The sequence below is a fragment of the Poecilia mexicana genome, unplaced genomic scaffold (assembly GCF_051168715.1).
Source record: "Poecilia mexicana isolate PSO_F unplaced genomic scaffold, ASM5116871v1 scaffold_16, whole genome shotgun sequence".
Lineage (NCBI taxonomy): Eukaryota > Metazoa > Chordata > Actinopteri > Cyprinodontiformes > Poeciliidae > Poecilia > Poecilia mexicana.
The window spans coordinates 6,463,871-6,478,987 of NW_028263385.1; the positions used below are offsets into that span (position 1 = coordinate 6,463,871).

The following is a 15,117-nucleotide window of genomic DNA, read 5'->3' on the forward strand; positions in this document are numbered from 1 at the left end:
ACTTCACACAGCATTCAGACGGTTGTATTTTAATGAGTGGAGCGGATAGTGTGAGCGGTTTCATTAGTTTTAATGTGGTATTTGGAGTTCAGAGTGCTGTACGTTTGCTTCAGGCTCTTATCTTGATGGTTGTGTTTCAGTTCACCTGCCGCATCGATGCTGATGAGAAACTAGACGCATTTTAAACAGCTTAAGGCATAAAGCCTCGACTTGTTTTGGCTGTCCTGAGTTTAACTCTTCTGTCTGATAGAAGGGGCTGCAGGGACACATGAATAACAAATAACAACAGCACAAGAGTGTATCTTCACTTTCCTGCCTCTACTGACGTCATGCAAAAAATATAATTCAACAGCACAAAGTTTGATCGTCAATAGGATTTTTCTCTCTTCACTATGAAACAAAAGAACAGACTGGTTGATATATAAACTAGTGGGCTGCCAGATGTACCTATGGTAAAAATGCATTTTTAAAAAAAATTTTATGATCATATTTAATTGGGAAAATCTGTAAAAGTATAGATGATTTAGAAAATCGATTTCAATTGGTTTAATAACTATAGTGATTAGGACTGAAACGATAAATCAGTTTAATCGTGATTAATCGAGAATTGAAATACTTGCTAACTGGATAATATAGACTCAAAAAAAGCAACTGCTGAAAGAATAACAGTAATTCAGCCACAGCTGTACATAATATAAATACATTTTATATTTAAGACAAAAACGCCATGGTCTATAAAAATGTTTGACCCAAAATGGAGTTTAACTTCACTAAAGACATGTTAATGCTTTAGAAAATATAAAGTTTGAGTGTGCAGTCATAAGAATTGAGCAACAATTTTTAGAGAGCAGATTATATGTGAAGTTACATTTCAAAGTAAGAGGAACAAATAAAAAAAGGAAGCGATTGGGAAGAGCAGTATTAATCTCAAAACCATAGCATTATCATTAGTACTATCATTGACCATGAAATTAACACAAATGTTACTTTTAAAAGAGTAAAAATAGGAATCAGAATATTATCATGGTAATTAATAAAGCAGGCAGCTGTTGGCTGTCAGGTTATTTACAAATCTCATCTACATAAATATTAATTATATGCTCAAACGCAGTTACTTATAAATAAATCTAAGCAGTTTATGTATAAAATGTTGGTGTTCTGTACGGTTTTACCTGTAGAAACTTGTTTTTTTTTCTTCTTCTTTCTCTGTGACTTCAGCTGATTGATCTCCTTCACATCTGATGAGAATTGATTTGTTCTCTTTGGATTTTCGATCTGCTTTTCGCCTCGGTGATTTTTCACTGCGACGTTGCGGCCGCATGTTGTGTTTTTTTTGTTGTTTTTTTTTTCTCTGAGTGTGTACCAGTCATAAAACCCCCCCAGAAAAGGCCACCCAGCCAGGCCCCAGACAGCAGGCGAAAGTCGATACAAATGTTATTGAAACTGGCTATTGATATTCCCAAAGCTGACTGCTTGGCCACTTAGTCGGGGAGCTTTTTCTTCTCTGCATACAGAGCGTTGAGGTTTCTCCCCTCATAGTGGGTGGTTCTGTTCATTCATGCGTCTTTGTCTGAGCCTGAGAAATACACAGGTCCCTTGTCGTTTCTTATTTTCATGCTTTTTCGTTTCAGTCATGATGGGTTCACTGCATCTCAGTCAAAGTGACATCTCAATATAAAGTCAGCTGCAGTGAGGGTTTTGGTTTTGGTTCAATTCAGTCATGGAAAGGTTTGCATATTTTTTTAAGGGTATACATATCGCTTAACCACTTGATTTATGGCAGAGCATCAAGCAACTCACTCAGATATGTGGGTTAATATAATCCACTTATAGTGGCTACTAAGAGCTCATCAATAAAACATGAACAATAGCGATGAAACACAGGAATCCTATGTGAATTTGCGCCTTTCATGTGAAGTGCCCCCATTTTCATGGAGATTTCTTGGAGCTAAAGATCCACCACAATGAATATTTTATCAAGAATTCATAATAAAATACTGTATGTATGCTAAAGTGAAAGAAAATATTCTTTATCACTGGATGAAAGCAGAAACAACACTAGACAGATATTTCTATCTAGTGTGGCCCCCGAGCCACACTTTTGCCACCTTAGATCTGCTGTATTTGTAAAAATCAATGGACCAAATACATTGTTTGGTTGCTTTAGTTTTATGAGTCTTTACAACTCCATATTTTCCTGTTTCTGCACTGCAAAAACAGAAAATCTTACCAACTAATTTCAGCCTGGTTTCCAGACATTAAATTATATCCTCAAATCTTTCATTAAACATTATTTCCATGTATTATCCATTAATATTTTCTGTTTTTAATATCCTCATCTGAAACATTTGAACTCTTGGAGTAAGAAAACTTAGCAGTCAAATAAAAATAACTGACCAGATTTATGACATATAAACTTTATTTTCTGAGGTACCAATAATACAATGAGTTATGTAAGATTTTTCATTATTTTAATACTGACCCACTCAATAACTGTATCTCAATACATCTGTGTAATCTCCATAGATTATCCTCTTCGTTACAAATCCACTCTTATGGATTTCTTTTTTTCACTGATTCATAGAGAAAAGAATCAGATTAACCCAAATCCTGCATATCAGATGCAAATGTATACATTCAAGAGATTAAATTTACTGTAGATTCTGCAGGAAATGTTCAGTCAATAATATATTGCAAATCTTTTTAACATCTGTTTAATGATTATGTATCTCAAGTTGTCAAATTGGAGATTTCTGAACTGCTGAGTAGTTGTGCACTGTATTCATATGGAGGTCTAAGCCAAAATTGTAAGTTGAATTAAATCGGGGAAAAAATGTCAGATTAAACAGAAAACAGGAGTACCTGCTGACCTTGTTTTCTTGTACATTTTCACCCTGAACAACTAGTGCTACCTTTGTGTCTATGTTTTAAATGAGGGGTGTTTTAATTGATTTGATATTTAAATTTTTCTCCAAATGCAACCAAACACTCATTCAAATGCAACTTTGCAAGCCAAAGAGGTCAACCACCCCGCAGCTCACATTTACAAAATCATTTTTTTTGTCCATCAACTCAGCTATTTTTGTGCAGCAAAGTGTTTTGTTTGGATAATGTGGTTGGCTAAAGGAGTCGACATTTTGACTGTTAAACTTTCACTAGTGTCTTCTGAGCAAAAGCAGCACAAACAAAACTTTTTGCTGCAAAAATGTAGTTGAGTTGATTGACACCAAATTTGTCTGACATAACAAGTTGGGGTGTGGGTTTGGTTAACCTTTCATGACCTCTGGTAACTTTTAACTCATTAATATCTTTAAAATGACAGCAGCACAAACAAAAAAAAGCAGCACAAATGTTTGACGCCAATCCTGTTAGATTTAGCAACGTCAGAGAGCAAGTTGTGGACTAATTTTCCTCAGTGTCTTCTAGATATAGTTTGCTGAATAGTGGCCCAAGCTGCTGTTTGACACTAATTTTCTTATTTTTTTTATTACTTTGCACTAAAACTCAAATGGTGACTCCTCACTTTTAAGAGAAATTGCGGTTTTAATTACACTTTACACGCCACCTCATTAATACAGAGAAATGAAGGAGCCATATTGTCATAATTACCAAACATTTACACAGACTTAGGGTAATGTTGCTACAATTAATTTGTTTTTCCTTATCTCCCAAATGTAGCCGTTGATATTTCTTACCTGAAAAGCCAGATGGCAGCTTGTAAGTTGTAGAGTCTATTGGGAAATAAATCACCCACAAGAGGAAATTAAAAGGAAAGCCACCTGTCTTTAATTTAAGCACAAATTAGTTTTTCATCCATTTCTTTCATGTTAGGTAAACTCAAATGACTCCATGGTCTGACTCACAGATGGGAGCTGATTTAAGTGGAAGCACTTTACATTTTAAGTCCATGTTTTTACTCCAAATAATATATTGGCGATAAATGGTGTTCTCCTGTTTCTTTTTTACAGCAAATAACCCCAAAACAAACAGCCTCTATAAGCATTTAGTTTTCAGCACAGAAAAATGGAAAACATCCAAATACACTTGAAGTGTAATAGACTTAATCCGAGTGGAGATATTTGCTGAACAGGTCAAAAAGGTTTTTTTTCTTCTTCTCAAATGAGACCTATTATGCTAAATTTTATATCTCCATTTGTATTTCTACTGCTTATAAAAACACTACCAAGCACTTAAAGAAAACACCCAAATGTTTTTTGTCACTTGGATAATATTTTTTCGTGCCTGGAAAATTAACCGTTTTAAAAAGCTCCAGATTAAGTCACATTCTGCAGGCACTGCCCGTTACCTAGCAACACTGGCCGAGCCCAGCCCGTTGCCTAGCAACCCAAATGGAGCTCCAGCATGTTTGGTCAGCTGATTTTGTAAGCGCTGTACAACGGCTGCTGGAAAAGACAACGGCTTTGTTGTTGATTTCCCATTCAGAAACCAATTGCTGTTTTATGTTGCAACCATTTTTAAGTTCGAGTGTAAACGTTGAGTTGGAGGGCGTGGATATCAGAGGTTTATTTGGGTTTAAAGTGACAGACACCCTAAAACAGCTCATTCTAATTGGAACTCAGAATAAAACTTAATTATCTTAGAATGATTTTCTGCAAAAAATGTAACATGTTTTGTGTAGCCCATAAACCTGTTCTTACCTGTTCAAGAATGTTTAATATGTACCTTTAGCAAGAAGATTCAACTAATTAATAAACCAGCGCTGTTCTAAAGGTTCCCAGCCAGAAGGCACAGTTTATGTAAATCTACATTTTTGTAGTAAATTGTAATTACTGTTGTAACATGGCTGGTTCTGACCCGGTTGTGTCTGGTTTTCCTCCAGGGGAGCCGGTGGACAGAAGCCTGTGCTCCTCCTCGGCCGTTTTGGAGCCCGTTTCCTGTGAGGTGCCCTGTGCCAGAGACTGCGTGCTCAGCGACTGGACGCCGTGGTCGACCTGCTCCCAGACCTGCTCCAGCAAAACCGTGGAGGGCAAGCAAATGAGGACCCGCTCCATTCTGGCCTACAACGCCGGGGAAGGTGAGTCCGCTATGAGAAAACATTCAGATGTCGCCTTTTCCAGTCGTCCTCTGCTGTCAGCCACAGAGTGTCTGATTTCACACTTGTCTGCCTTTGCGTTTGTCCTTATCTCACAGTCTGCTTATCTGTCCTGATGATTATTTCTGTTGGTCTGTCTCCTCGCCTGACGCTCACTTTTTATCTCGCTGTCGGATCTTTTCTCGTTCTTTGGAGTTTGAACCTGTGTGTGTTCTCCTTTTTGTTTTCTCTCCTCTCATCTGGGTGTGCATTCTGCTCAGTCACTGCGATGGTTGTGGCGTGGATCACAGTGATGGAGGGTAACGGTTCTAATTAAAGATTCCTGGTAGCTATTTTAAACCTCTAGCTATGTTTTTGCATAAAATAGTCGGCTTGTTTGGAGCTCAGAAGAAATGTTGTCCTTTTAGACCCCTTTAGGGGGAACTTATAATTGATTTTGAATTAATTCAGCTTGTTGCTGCCTAATTCAGTCAGGCCTTGTTGGTCTTGTGTGAAATAGCCTGACTGTTGTTCTGCTGCTGTAGTATTAGTTTATTCGGCTCTAACCTGCCATAATAACATTTAAAATCTGTTTTTTATCAAGGTCTGTCACGGGTGCCCCAGTTCCCAGAACTTTACGGTAATATTTGACTCTTATTAGACTAGATGTAGCTTTTAGAGGGACTATGACTTCATTAAATAACTGTCTCTAATCTTTGTGAATATACATACTTAAGAACAATAACTAAAAGAATCCCTTTCTATCTGCATAGCAGATTATCTGATTAGATTTCAAGATCCCTGGCTGATTTTGCAGCTTGTCTGTTGCATATTAATAAAGGAGAAACTTGTTGGAACTGCAGGAACCACTCAAAGCGTAAGACGCAGGGATCATATTAATATGCAGCCACCCATGTTTGCACGGGACTCTGTGTTAATTAGTGCATTAATAAGCAAATTAATGACCTAATTAGCATAACTGCCTATTCTGTGGTGATTATGGAGGGACTTTGGAAAGCCCTAAGTGCTTCTCACTGTTTGACACCCATCAGGATGAATGATGCTCAAGATTCATGTTAAGAAGCCATTTGTGAATGAGACGCAAAAAGTAATTATTCTTGGAAGCATTTGCCATTTGCGACAAAGAAATGCAATAAGAAAGAGCAACATTTTGACTAGTCGTGTCTAAAAAACAAATACGAGATAAACTTGTTTGAGTGATTGATCATCAGGAAACTTAAAGGAGCAGTTGGGCTTCTAAAACCAGCCCAACTGCTCAAAATAACTAACAAAAAACCCCAAAAACAAATAAACATCCAAATAAAAAATTTTTTTGGCAATTATTTCCTGTTTTTTGGTGTCTGGAAAATAAGTTGTTGTCAAAAATCAGCAGGCACTGTCAGTTACCTAGCAACCCCAGCAAAGCCCAGCCGGGTATATAACAACCCAAACTGAACTCCAGCACATATGGTCAGCTGGTTTTATCTCTGTATGTGCTGTACAGTGGCTGCTGGAAAAGACAAATGTTTTGTTGTTGACTTGCCATCCATAAACCACTTCCCAAATTCTTGTTGGTTGTGCAGAAGGATCCACTTCTGCTTTTCCAAGATGTACGGATGTATAATATCACATCTGTTTGCAACCATTTTCACATGCGAGTGTAAACGTTGAGTTGGGAGGCCAGTAGCTTATATGGATTTAAAGTGACAAGAGGCTTTAAAAGAGCTCATTTTGGTTGGAGCTCAGAACATAGTCTCATTATCTACGAAGTATTTTATTAAAAAAGATGTAAGGAATATGCTTTTTGTAGCCCATAGACCATATATGTCAAACTTGAGGCTCAGGAGCCAAATCTGGCCCGCCATAAGGATTTTATGACCCAGAGGGCCATGTGAATAGAACCTTGAAAATAACCCTGTATCCTTAAATAATATTTCATCAATCAAATGAAAGAGTTTTCAAATTAAGAGGATTAGGACCACAATTAGGATTTTTTTAATTTTTTCAAAATTATGTTTTTTTTCTCAGAATTTACCAGAAAGTCAAAATTCTGAGAAAAAAAAATTCAGAATTCTGAGAAAAAAGGTCAAAATTCTTACCCTTTCTCAGAATTTTGACTTTGGATCACAGGAGACTAAAGCCAGTCTTTTTGTTTTTTTTCAGTGGCAGTTAATTGTCTTCCATAGTTTTCTGTATTTGTATCCTGCCAAATTACATCAATGTGAAATGATGTTCAGCATTGTCTAACTTTAAGAAGTACTTACTGAATGCAGAAACGGCTATTTATTAAAATTTTAGAGGCTTGTTATTGGGTTTATCAATACATTCTACCACAACTGGAAATCTTGAGTTTGAATCTTGAACTAGATATGACTGTGACATTAGTGCCATAGACGAGTGTGTGGATGGGTGTGGAATAATAGAAAAACAACAATATTTCCGGCCTTTATTCCCTGTCCTGCTGTCTGTTTGCTGCAGCTGTCTCATTGTTGGATCTGATCGGCTCCTTTTTATCTTCTCACCTTTCTGTAGCGAAGCCACAGAGTTCAATATTCCCTGAGAGCTGCTTCAAGTGTAATTTAATGTCCCTCCTACAGCTGCTTCCAGCTCATTTTCACATGTCATGTTCATGTTGGGGCTGTTATTGCTCAGTCCGCTCAGGTTTTCTGGCACAGTCAGCAGGAAGGAAGTGGCAGAGATCTCATTGTAGTAGTTTGGCTCCAGTGTGTGAACGCCGCCGCTCTATTCAGAGATGGCTGCCTGACGACTCCGGCAATGAACTGCTGCTGTGGAGGACTCTCCGCCCTGCAACACCTCTCAATCTGTACTGAAAGCTTTAAGTGTCTGAAGCTCTGCTCCCAGTCCGTGACTGACTGCTGCCTCACCAGAAATGGAGAGAAGACTGTCAGTAAGAGAGAAACAAGTTTGGAGATTTTAAAACCACATGAAAAGGGTGTGCATTCTAAAATAACGCAATTTAAAGTCCAATAAACGGCTGGAATTTGAATTTATGGAGCCACTCATGTTTATTTTTTGTTTTTTTTTAGCTTTATTGTTTTGGGGGGGGGTAGCTTTAGGTGGCAGACTTTCCAAAAAAAAAAAAATTCAAGTAAGAGTAATTCTACTTGAACATGTTTTTAGTTAAGTAAAAGTGAAGAAATTACTGAAGTAAGAGTTAAAAAGTATTTGGTAAAAAATTGGATCCATTCATTTAATATTTAAAAATTACTTATTCAAATGGACCAAAATATAAAGTTAAGTGGAAATGTTGGTATTTTTAGGACCACAATGACAATAACCGATATAAGTAACAAAAAATAAATTAAAACAAAAGAAAGATTTTTCAAATCAGTTTCTTTCAATAAAAAACTAATGAATCTTTAACAGAATCTGCAGGTGTGTCTGCGTCTGCTGAATCTTTGGTTAAAACATGTTTTTCATTCATCAGGCAGAAAATCCAGAAATTTTACTCAACTAAGATAAATAAATAAAAAATTCTCAAGTAAAAAATGCATCCTATTAAAATACTTCTAAGGGTACATGTAGTCAGAAAAAGTTACTCAAGTAAATATAGTTGAGTAACAGTAACTAGTTAGTACCCAGCACTGCTTCCCTGTGACTCTCTGCTTCCCATCCTCAGGCGGCTCCCTGTGTCCGAACAGCAGCGCCCTGCAGGAGGTGCGGAACTGTAACGAACACGCCTGCATCGTTTACCACTGGCAGACGGGGCCCTGGGGGCCGTGCACCGAGGACCCCTCCACCGCACCGCTCAACGCCTCCGCAGGGACGCGTCCCGCCGCGGACGCTCAGGGCCTCTGCTCCATGGGAGTGCAGACCCGGAAGGTCATGTGCGTCCGGGTCAACGTGGGACAGGTGCCACCCAAAAAGTAAGCAGATCTCAGTTTTATCTAATGCAGGAAACCTTCAAGGGAAACGTTTGGCAGGGGCAGTGTTGTGTAAAATCGACTTTTTTGATGTTATTCCCTCATCTAAAACGTACTTTGATTCTTTCATGCATGTTGGAGAATTCCTTTAATCTCCATGGCAACCATTCAGCTCTGCAAAACGGCAGGGTGGACCTAGCCCCGCCTTTGAGATGCAGTTTTTAAGCTTCCGAGCTTTTGGCTCACAGAGCAGCCCTCCTCTGCTCTGCTCCTTCAGACTAGCCAGCAAGAATTGGCACACACCTGCTGGAACTGTTCATCTTCTGACCTCACTATCGGAGCTACTTCTCAGTGAAACACTGGTAAAAATGTTATTACAGGGTGAATAGAGGAGCCATGTTGAGATGACTTCCTGAAGGCGGAGCTTCAGAAACAGCTGGAGTTTTTATAGAGACAGAGGCCCAATTTCAAGGCATTAAATTACAAAGTTTGAATTCTTTTAAGTCATGTTTGATAACAATTGAAGCTAACACAGTCATTTGATTATTAATCGTAGTCTTTATAAATGTGCCCATTTCACAAAATATTTTAAAAAACCCAGTAAAATCTAAAAGGTTCTTGTTTTGTTCTGGCACTTAGCAAATAAAAACACTATGGCTCATCCTTATTTTTCCAAGACAGGAAAGGTTTGGTCTGAATTAATACCAGAAGAGAGGAGAAAAGTTTGACGTTTTCATATGTACTAAAGTATGAACAATAAATGAAGAATACTTTCCCCTCGCTGCCTAAAACGTGTCAGAGGTACTTTTTCCCCTTTCGTTACCCCTCGGTTTCCTGGAAACGACTTCTCCAGGAGATTCAAAGGTCACAAAACCTGCAGCAACTTCATCAGTGTAAGAAATGGGTCATTTAGCATGAGCAGTAAAATGTCACTGATGTACTCCATCACCTCGGTTTTAATGCCCGTAGAAGCAAGCAATCAAAGTCCTGCCACTTTCTTCAGTCACATCTTCTGCTCTCCTGCCAGAGCTGCAGCTTCCAGCCAACGTTAACGCTCAATAATCTCCGCTAAGCATCTCACTGACGAACTGCTGAAGGAAAATCTGGAAGACGATTGTGAGCAGATTCATTCAGGCTAAAATTCATCATGTGTGAAAATTTAAACTCAGATTTTACCTGCTAAAACTGAGCACACAATAACTAACATAAACAGACGGGTTATAGGTTTTCTAAGAATGGATGTGGAAATAACTGTACAGAAAGAAAGACTCAGCTTATTTTGCTGAACTAAAGTCTGCTTTTGAGTTAAAGTCACCAAGTAAAATGTATTCCTGTTTACAATAAAACCATAGAAAATGCAACAAAGATGAAGAAACATTTTCCATTATAAGAACATTCTAATTTGTTTGTAATCATTTTGTGTTAATTAAAAACAGAAAGTCTCCACCTGGACCTGTGCTGGCAGACAAAACTTGTGTACATTTTTAATTGTAATTGAAGGGCCACACACAATCAGTACAGGGGCCACGTATGGCCCCCAGGCCGCACTTTGGACACCGCTGCTGTACAGTAAGCCAGGCCTGTCGCAGTATGCAATTAATCAATGAATCAATTAAACACATAAACTGAATCATTTCCTTGTGATGGTTAATATTTTTTGAAGGATAACTGTGATTACTGCGACTTTAGGATCCATTTTATTTACGGTTTTTGGTCGTCGTGTTTTATTTTAGAATATTTTCCAGTTCCATTATTATGCCATTATCAATATATTACTTGGTAAAATATTCTGAAAACAACAATATTCGTTTATCGCAACAATATCTGGGATAATTTTTCATTTAGCAAAATTTGTTGTTGTTTTTGGGGGGTTTTTAAACATAATTTGTCTTCACTTTGGGCAATATTTGAATTAATATTATTAAGGTAGTGGCTCTTTAAATACACAAAATCGTTGGAAAAAAATCTAATTTTCACAATAGTAGCTTCTTTGCAAAAAGACAGGCTAAAATAATAACAAAATGTATTTTGTTGACTATTAAAGTTTCACACCACATTGTGTATGGAGACTGAAATGAGTCTAACATGTTGAGTGTTTGAATTAATTCCTGCAGGTAATTCAAGAGTTTTTGTTGTAAACTTTTCTTTCTCACCTTATAAAATCCACTGTGTGCAGAGATGAAGCTGAATTTCTCTTGTGAATATGTATCTAAAGAAGAGAAACAGAAAAAAGAATCTATTTTTAAAGTTCCAACACTGATTTTTACAAACCCAAAACCCTCTGACTTTTATTTGACACCAGCTTGTGACTGCATCGCTCTAATTCCTGCGCATGCAGACATCAAACGTTGCAATCAGATGCAGCTGCACACATCATTAGAAAGTCTATTTTGGTCTGACTGAGTCTCATTAAACAGAAAGACTTTTTATCTTAATGATTTTTTTAACTGGTTTATTGAAGACATTCTTATAATCAGTCCTTCAGGATATAAAAAAGTGATTAAATTAGAAGAAGTAAAAGATGAACAGAAATATGAGTTTATTTGTATCCAGCCAATTAACACCGAATGTCATCTGAAGGCATTTTGTAAGATAAACAGTTTAGTTTGTTTCAGAATCTGTCAGAATAAACACTTTTCTTTTTTCCCACCAGTTGCAGCTTTAATGGGGATCGGTTCTTTCTCGGCACCAAAACGTTTTAATCAGAAGCCTGTGGGTTTACGAAGTTTAAAAGCTAATGAAAAAACTTCTCTGCACCTCGTCGGGTTCAGAGTCGGGGTGATTTCTAAACCTGAGCTTTAACACTGATTAAAATAATAAAACTGGGACTACAGAAACTTAACTTGCTTTATTTCAAATGCAGTCTTTAAATATTACCAGTTTTAAAATTATTTTTCTATAGTAAACTGTTATTCCTGTTTGAATATTGATTAAAGATACTGACTTTATATTGTTAAAGTGATTCTGTTAAAGCAGACATGAAGCACTTATTCCCGATTATGTATTGATTATTTCATTTATAGTAATGTTAGGCATAACATGATTTTTTTTTTATTGTTACTTTCACAAGTAAATGGTTTATTATTCTCTGGTTATCAGTCTGCAGTCAGAACTACCTGTAAGAATAATAAAATAATCAAATAATTAATACATTTCTAGTGAAATTAGTCATAATTAGGTATAACTCTGATCAATATAAGGCAGCAAACTGCTTCCAACAGGATCTTAGTTTGTGCATGTAGATGAATTAAGACTGGAAGAGGTACTAATAAGTATTCGATCATTTTCAGTTTATTCACAGCCCTATGTTCCCTCATGTAAATTCAGAATACACTTTCATAGGAAAAATTCATTGGAAGAGATGATTTAGGTTTGTGAAGATCTAAATTATTCTCTGGTTATATGGAAAATCAGTAAAATCTGAAAAGATGAAAATTCCCAGTTTTGCTGTTCATAGAAAAAAAAGAAACAAATAAACATCATATAAACATTTCAATGTTTTTTTTATTAAATTAAAAAGCACTGTAAATGTAAAATTTTTGCCAACATCTTTACTGCATATCAATTCATTAGCATTAAATTAATAAACAGTTTTTTTGTCATGTCTCTGCTGCTGCTTTGTGAGCTTTAGCTCGACATTTTCTGAAAAGCTGCTCCAGTTTTCTCAAGTCTAAAATGTTTGCTTGTTTAGATCCTTCCTGTTTAAAATGTTAGCTTGATAAACACATAAGGAAAAGACATCAGTACCTGCAGATGTCTGCAGATTGTGATGAAAACAGGGGCGAGATGGGAAGTGCCAGCAGCGTGAGCGTAAAGTGAGTCAGAGAGAAAACAAGCAGACTGACAGAGCTGGTTAAGTAAACGGAGCACACCCAACACGAGTCCCAGTTCATATCTTCCCTTTGCAGGCGACCACAGATAAATAATCTCTGTGTCCCTGAAAGCCTAATTAACCCTGCCGTTTTGGGCACTGGTGATTTCTCATTGATGATAATGACGGTAATTAAATGGGATTGATACTTTAAGGCAATTTAATCACGAGGCAGATGAGAGGCAGGATGTTTGCGGGTAGCTGTGAGGACCACACCACATGAGGCGAATTCAAAATAGATGAGTTTATCCAAACATCTGTCAGAAAGTTCAGCTCAGGGCTCGTTGCTTTCGCTGCAACGATCCCATCGACAACACCAGGACCCGAACGCAGAGTCAGTCAAGGAGTTCTGATTTAGTGAAATTTTCACTCATATTGGACATGAATGTCAAATTAATTCTTGGCTTTTTTGTCTATAAATAATATTTAATTGAATTTTGTTGACAAAAAAAATGGGCTCAAGAGTTGAAATTCTTGTGGATTTATTGTTATCCAAATGGTAAAATTGTTAAAACTTTATGACACAAACAAGCATTTGGTAACTTGTTCGTGTTTTGCAGAGCTCAAGCTTTTGGCATAATTTATGGTTGTATAGTTGATCACTGTTGAGGAAGGCAAACAAGATGACCTGTGTTTGGGATCATTGTCCTGTTGGTACACCAAGCTACCATCTAAGATTCAATTGTCTAGCTGCTGTTTGATTTAAGATCAAGATCTTAGTTGCAGTCCTCTATGGTAAAAAAATCCAAGTCATGCATGATTCAAGTCAAGGAAAGACATGAATCTTGATTGGTGAATAAAGGATGAGAACAAACGTGTTTGAGTTTGGGTGTGTTTACGTCAAGGCAAACATGGTTAGAGAAGATTTAGTTGTCCCTGTCTGTGTTTAGTCTGCTTTAATCAAAACTTCAGTCCGGTTCAGGGAAGTGTGAAGCCGTAATCCACCAAAAAAGCAAAACCAGGGTCTTGGTTAGGTTGAAGTAAACTCTGGAGCGGTTCCAATGCATATGTGGATGTCAGCTACAAAAGCAGAAAGCGGTCTACAGCGCAGGGCATTCTGGGTAAATAAAACCAAAACAAATGTGCCAGTTTAGCGCTAGCAAGAGAAATGGCTCATGGTATTTTACCAAAGACGGAAGAGAAATCCTACAACTCTTTAAATCTGATGCCACTACGTTTTTGTTTGTTTTGTGGAAAAGGAAGTTGTGCTCAGTGTCTTCTTCTGAGGATTTTGTATCATTTCCTCCAGTAGTTCTTGGTCCAGCGCCCCCGCATGGGAGGAAGTGAACAGGTTTTTCAGTTTGTTTGGATTATTTGTCACATTCCAGTGTGAAAGTGAACCACACCAACTGAAAATGTAACAAATGTTGCAATTTTGGTCCCCAATCAAACCAATGTGAAAAACACCCAATAACTCCTCTTTTGCAAGTCCTGAATAATATTTGATCGCCTGGTTTTATTTTAAAAAAACAAAAAACAAAAAAAAACAAAAAAACAACTTGAGCTGGCAAGTGAGTTAAACAAAAGCTCAGTGAGTTGGAGAGTAGGCAAGGAATTACGGTTTACTTTCTCTCTTGTTTGTCAATGATCTTATGTAATCATCTCATTTTGAGCCAGAGATAAATGATTAGTGTCCTAACAAGCCCCTTATCACACTCTTAGTTGTTGATTGTAATTATTATTGGCCTCATCTGAGTCTGTTCAAACCTTTTCTGAGAAATGCATACAGTTGATTGAAGATGCGTCACTGAATTTAAGTTTTTAGCACATTCTCCTTGGTGGACCTTTTCTGTAATGCTTAAACTGACAGAGTTATGGGGATGTTTAAGAATAGACTTCTAAATAGAGTCCATCAGCCCAAACAACACAATGTGTGACGGTCTGTCAGGCTGTAGACAAATGGCCGCTCTCTAAACTGCTCGTTTAAAAGCGAAGCTTTAAATTGGTGTTCTGTGAGCTGCATCACTAATCTCACTTTGTGCATGAATGTAGAAACTACTCTCTGCCATCAATCTTTGTCTTGTCCATATTTACATTTTCATTTATGTTCTGTGAGATTCAGCAAAGCAGAACGGAGCTTATTTGTGACTGAAAGGACCATAAGATCGGTGGAGGGAAACATAAAACCTGTACTGACTTAGCTTAACTTTGGGACAGTATAAACATTTGGCTTGAAAATATGGATGTAAGTCTAAAAAAACAAGCAAAAACAGAAAACTGAACTTAATTATTCTAATCTGTTTAGTTGTGTTTTCTTAGATACAATGTAAAATGCAAATAAACTGTAAAGTCATGTATTCCAACATAATAGCTAGCTGCTATAGTTAGCT

At 37.2% G+C, this 15,117-nt stretch overlaps 1 protein-coding gene across 1 annotated transcript in view; it reads left to right on the top strand.

The window, feature by feature from the left end:
• The window catches only part of thsd7ab (thrombospondin, type I, domain containing 7Ab), a 198,339-nt gene that overhangs the window by 114,010 nt on the left and 69,212 nt on the right, over positions 1–15,117 (top strand). Inside the window, exons 7-8 of the mRNA XM_088013650.1 lie at positions 4,841–5,035; positions 8,673–8,919. Of these exons, the coding sequence (XP_087869776.1) occupies positions 4,841–5,035; positions 8,673–8,919 (442 nt within the window). The remainder of the gene's footprint in view (positions 1–4,840; positions 5,036–8,672; positions 8,920–15,117) is intronic.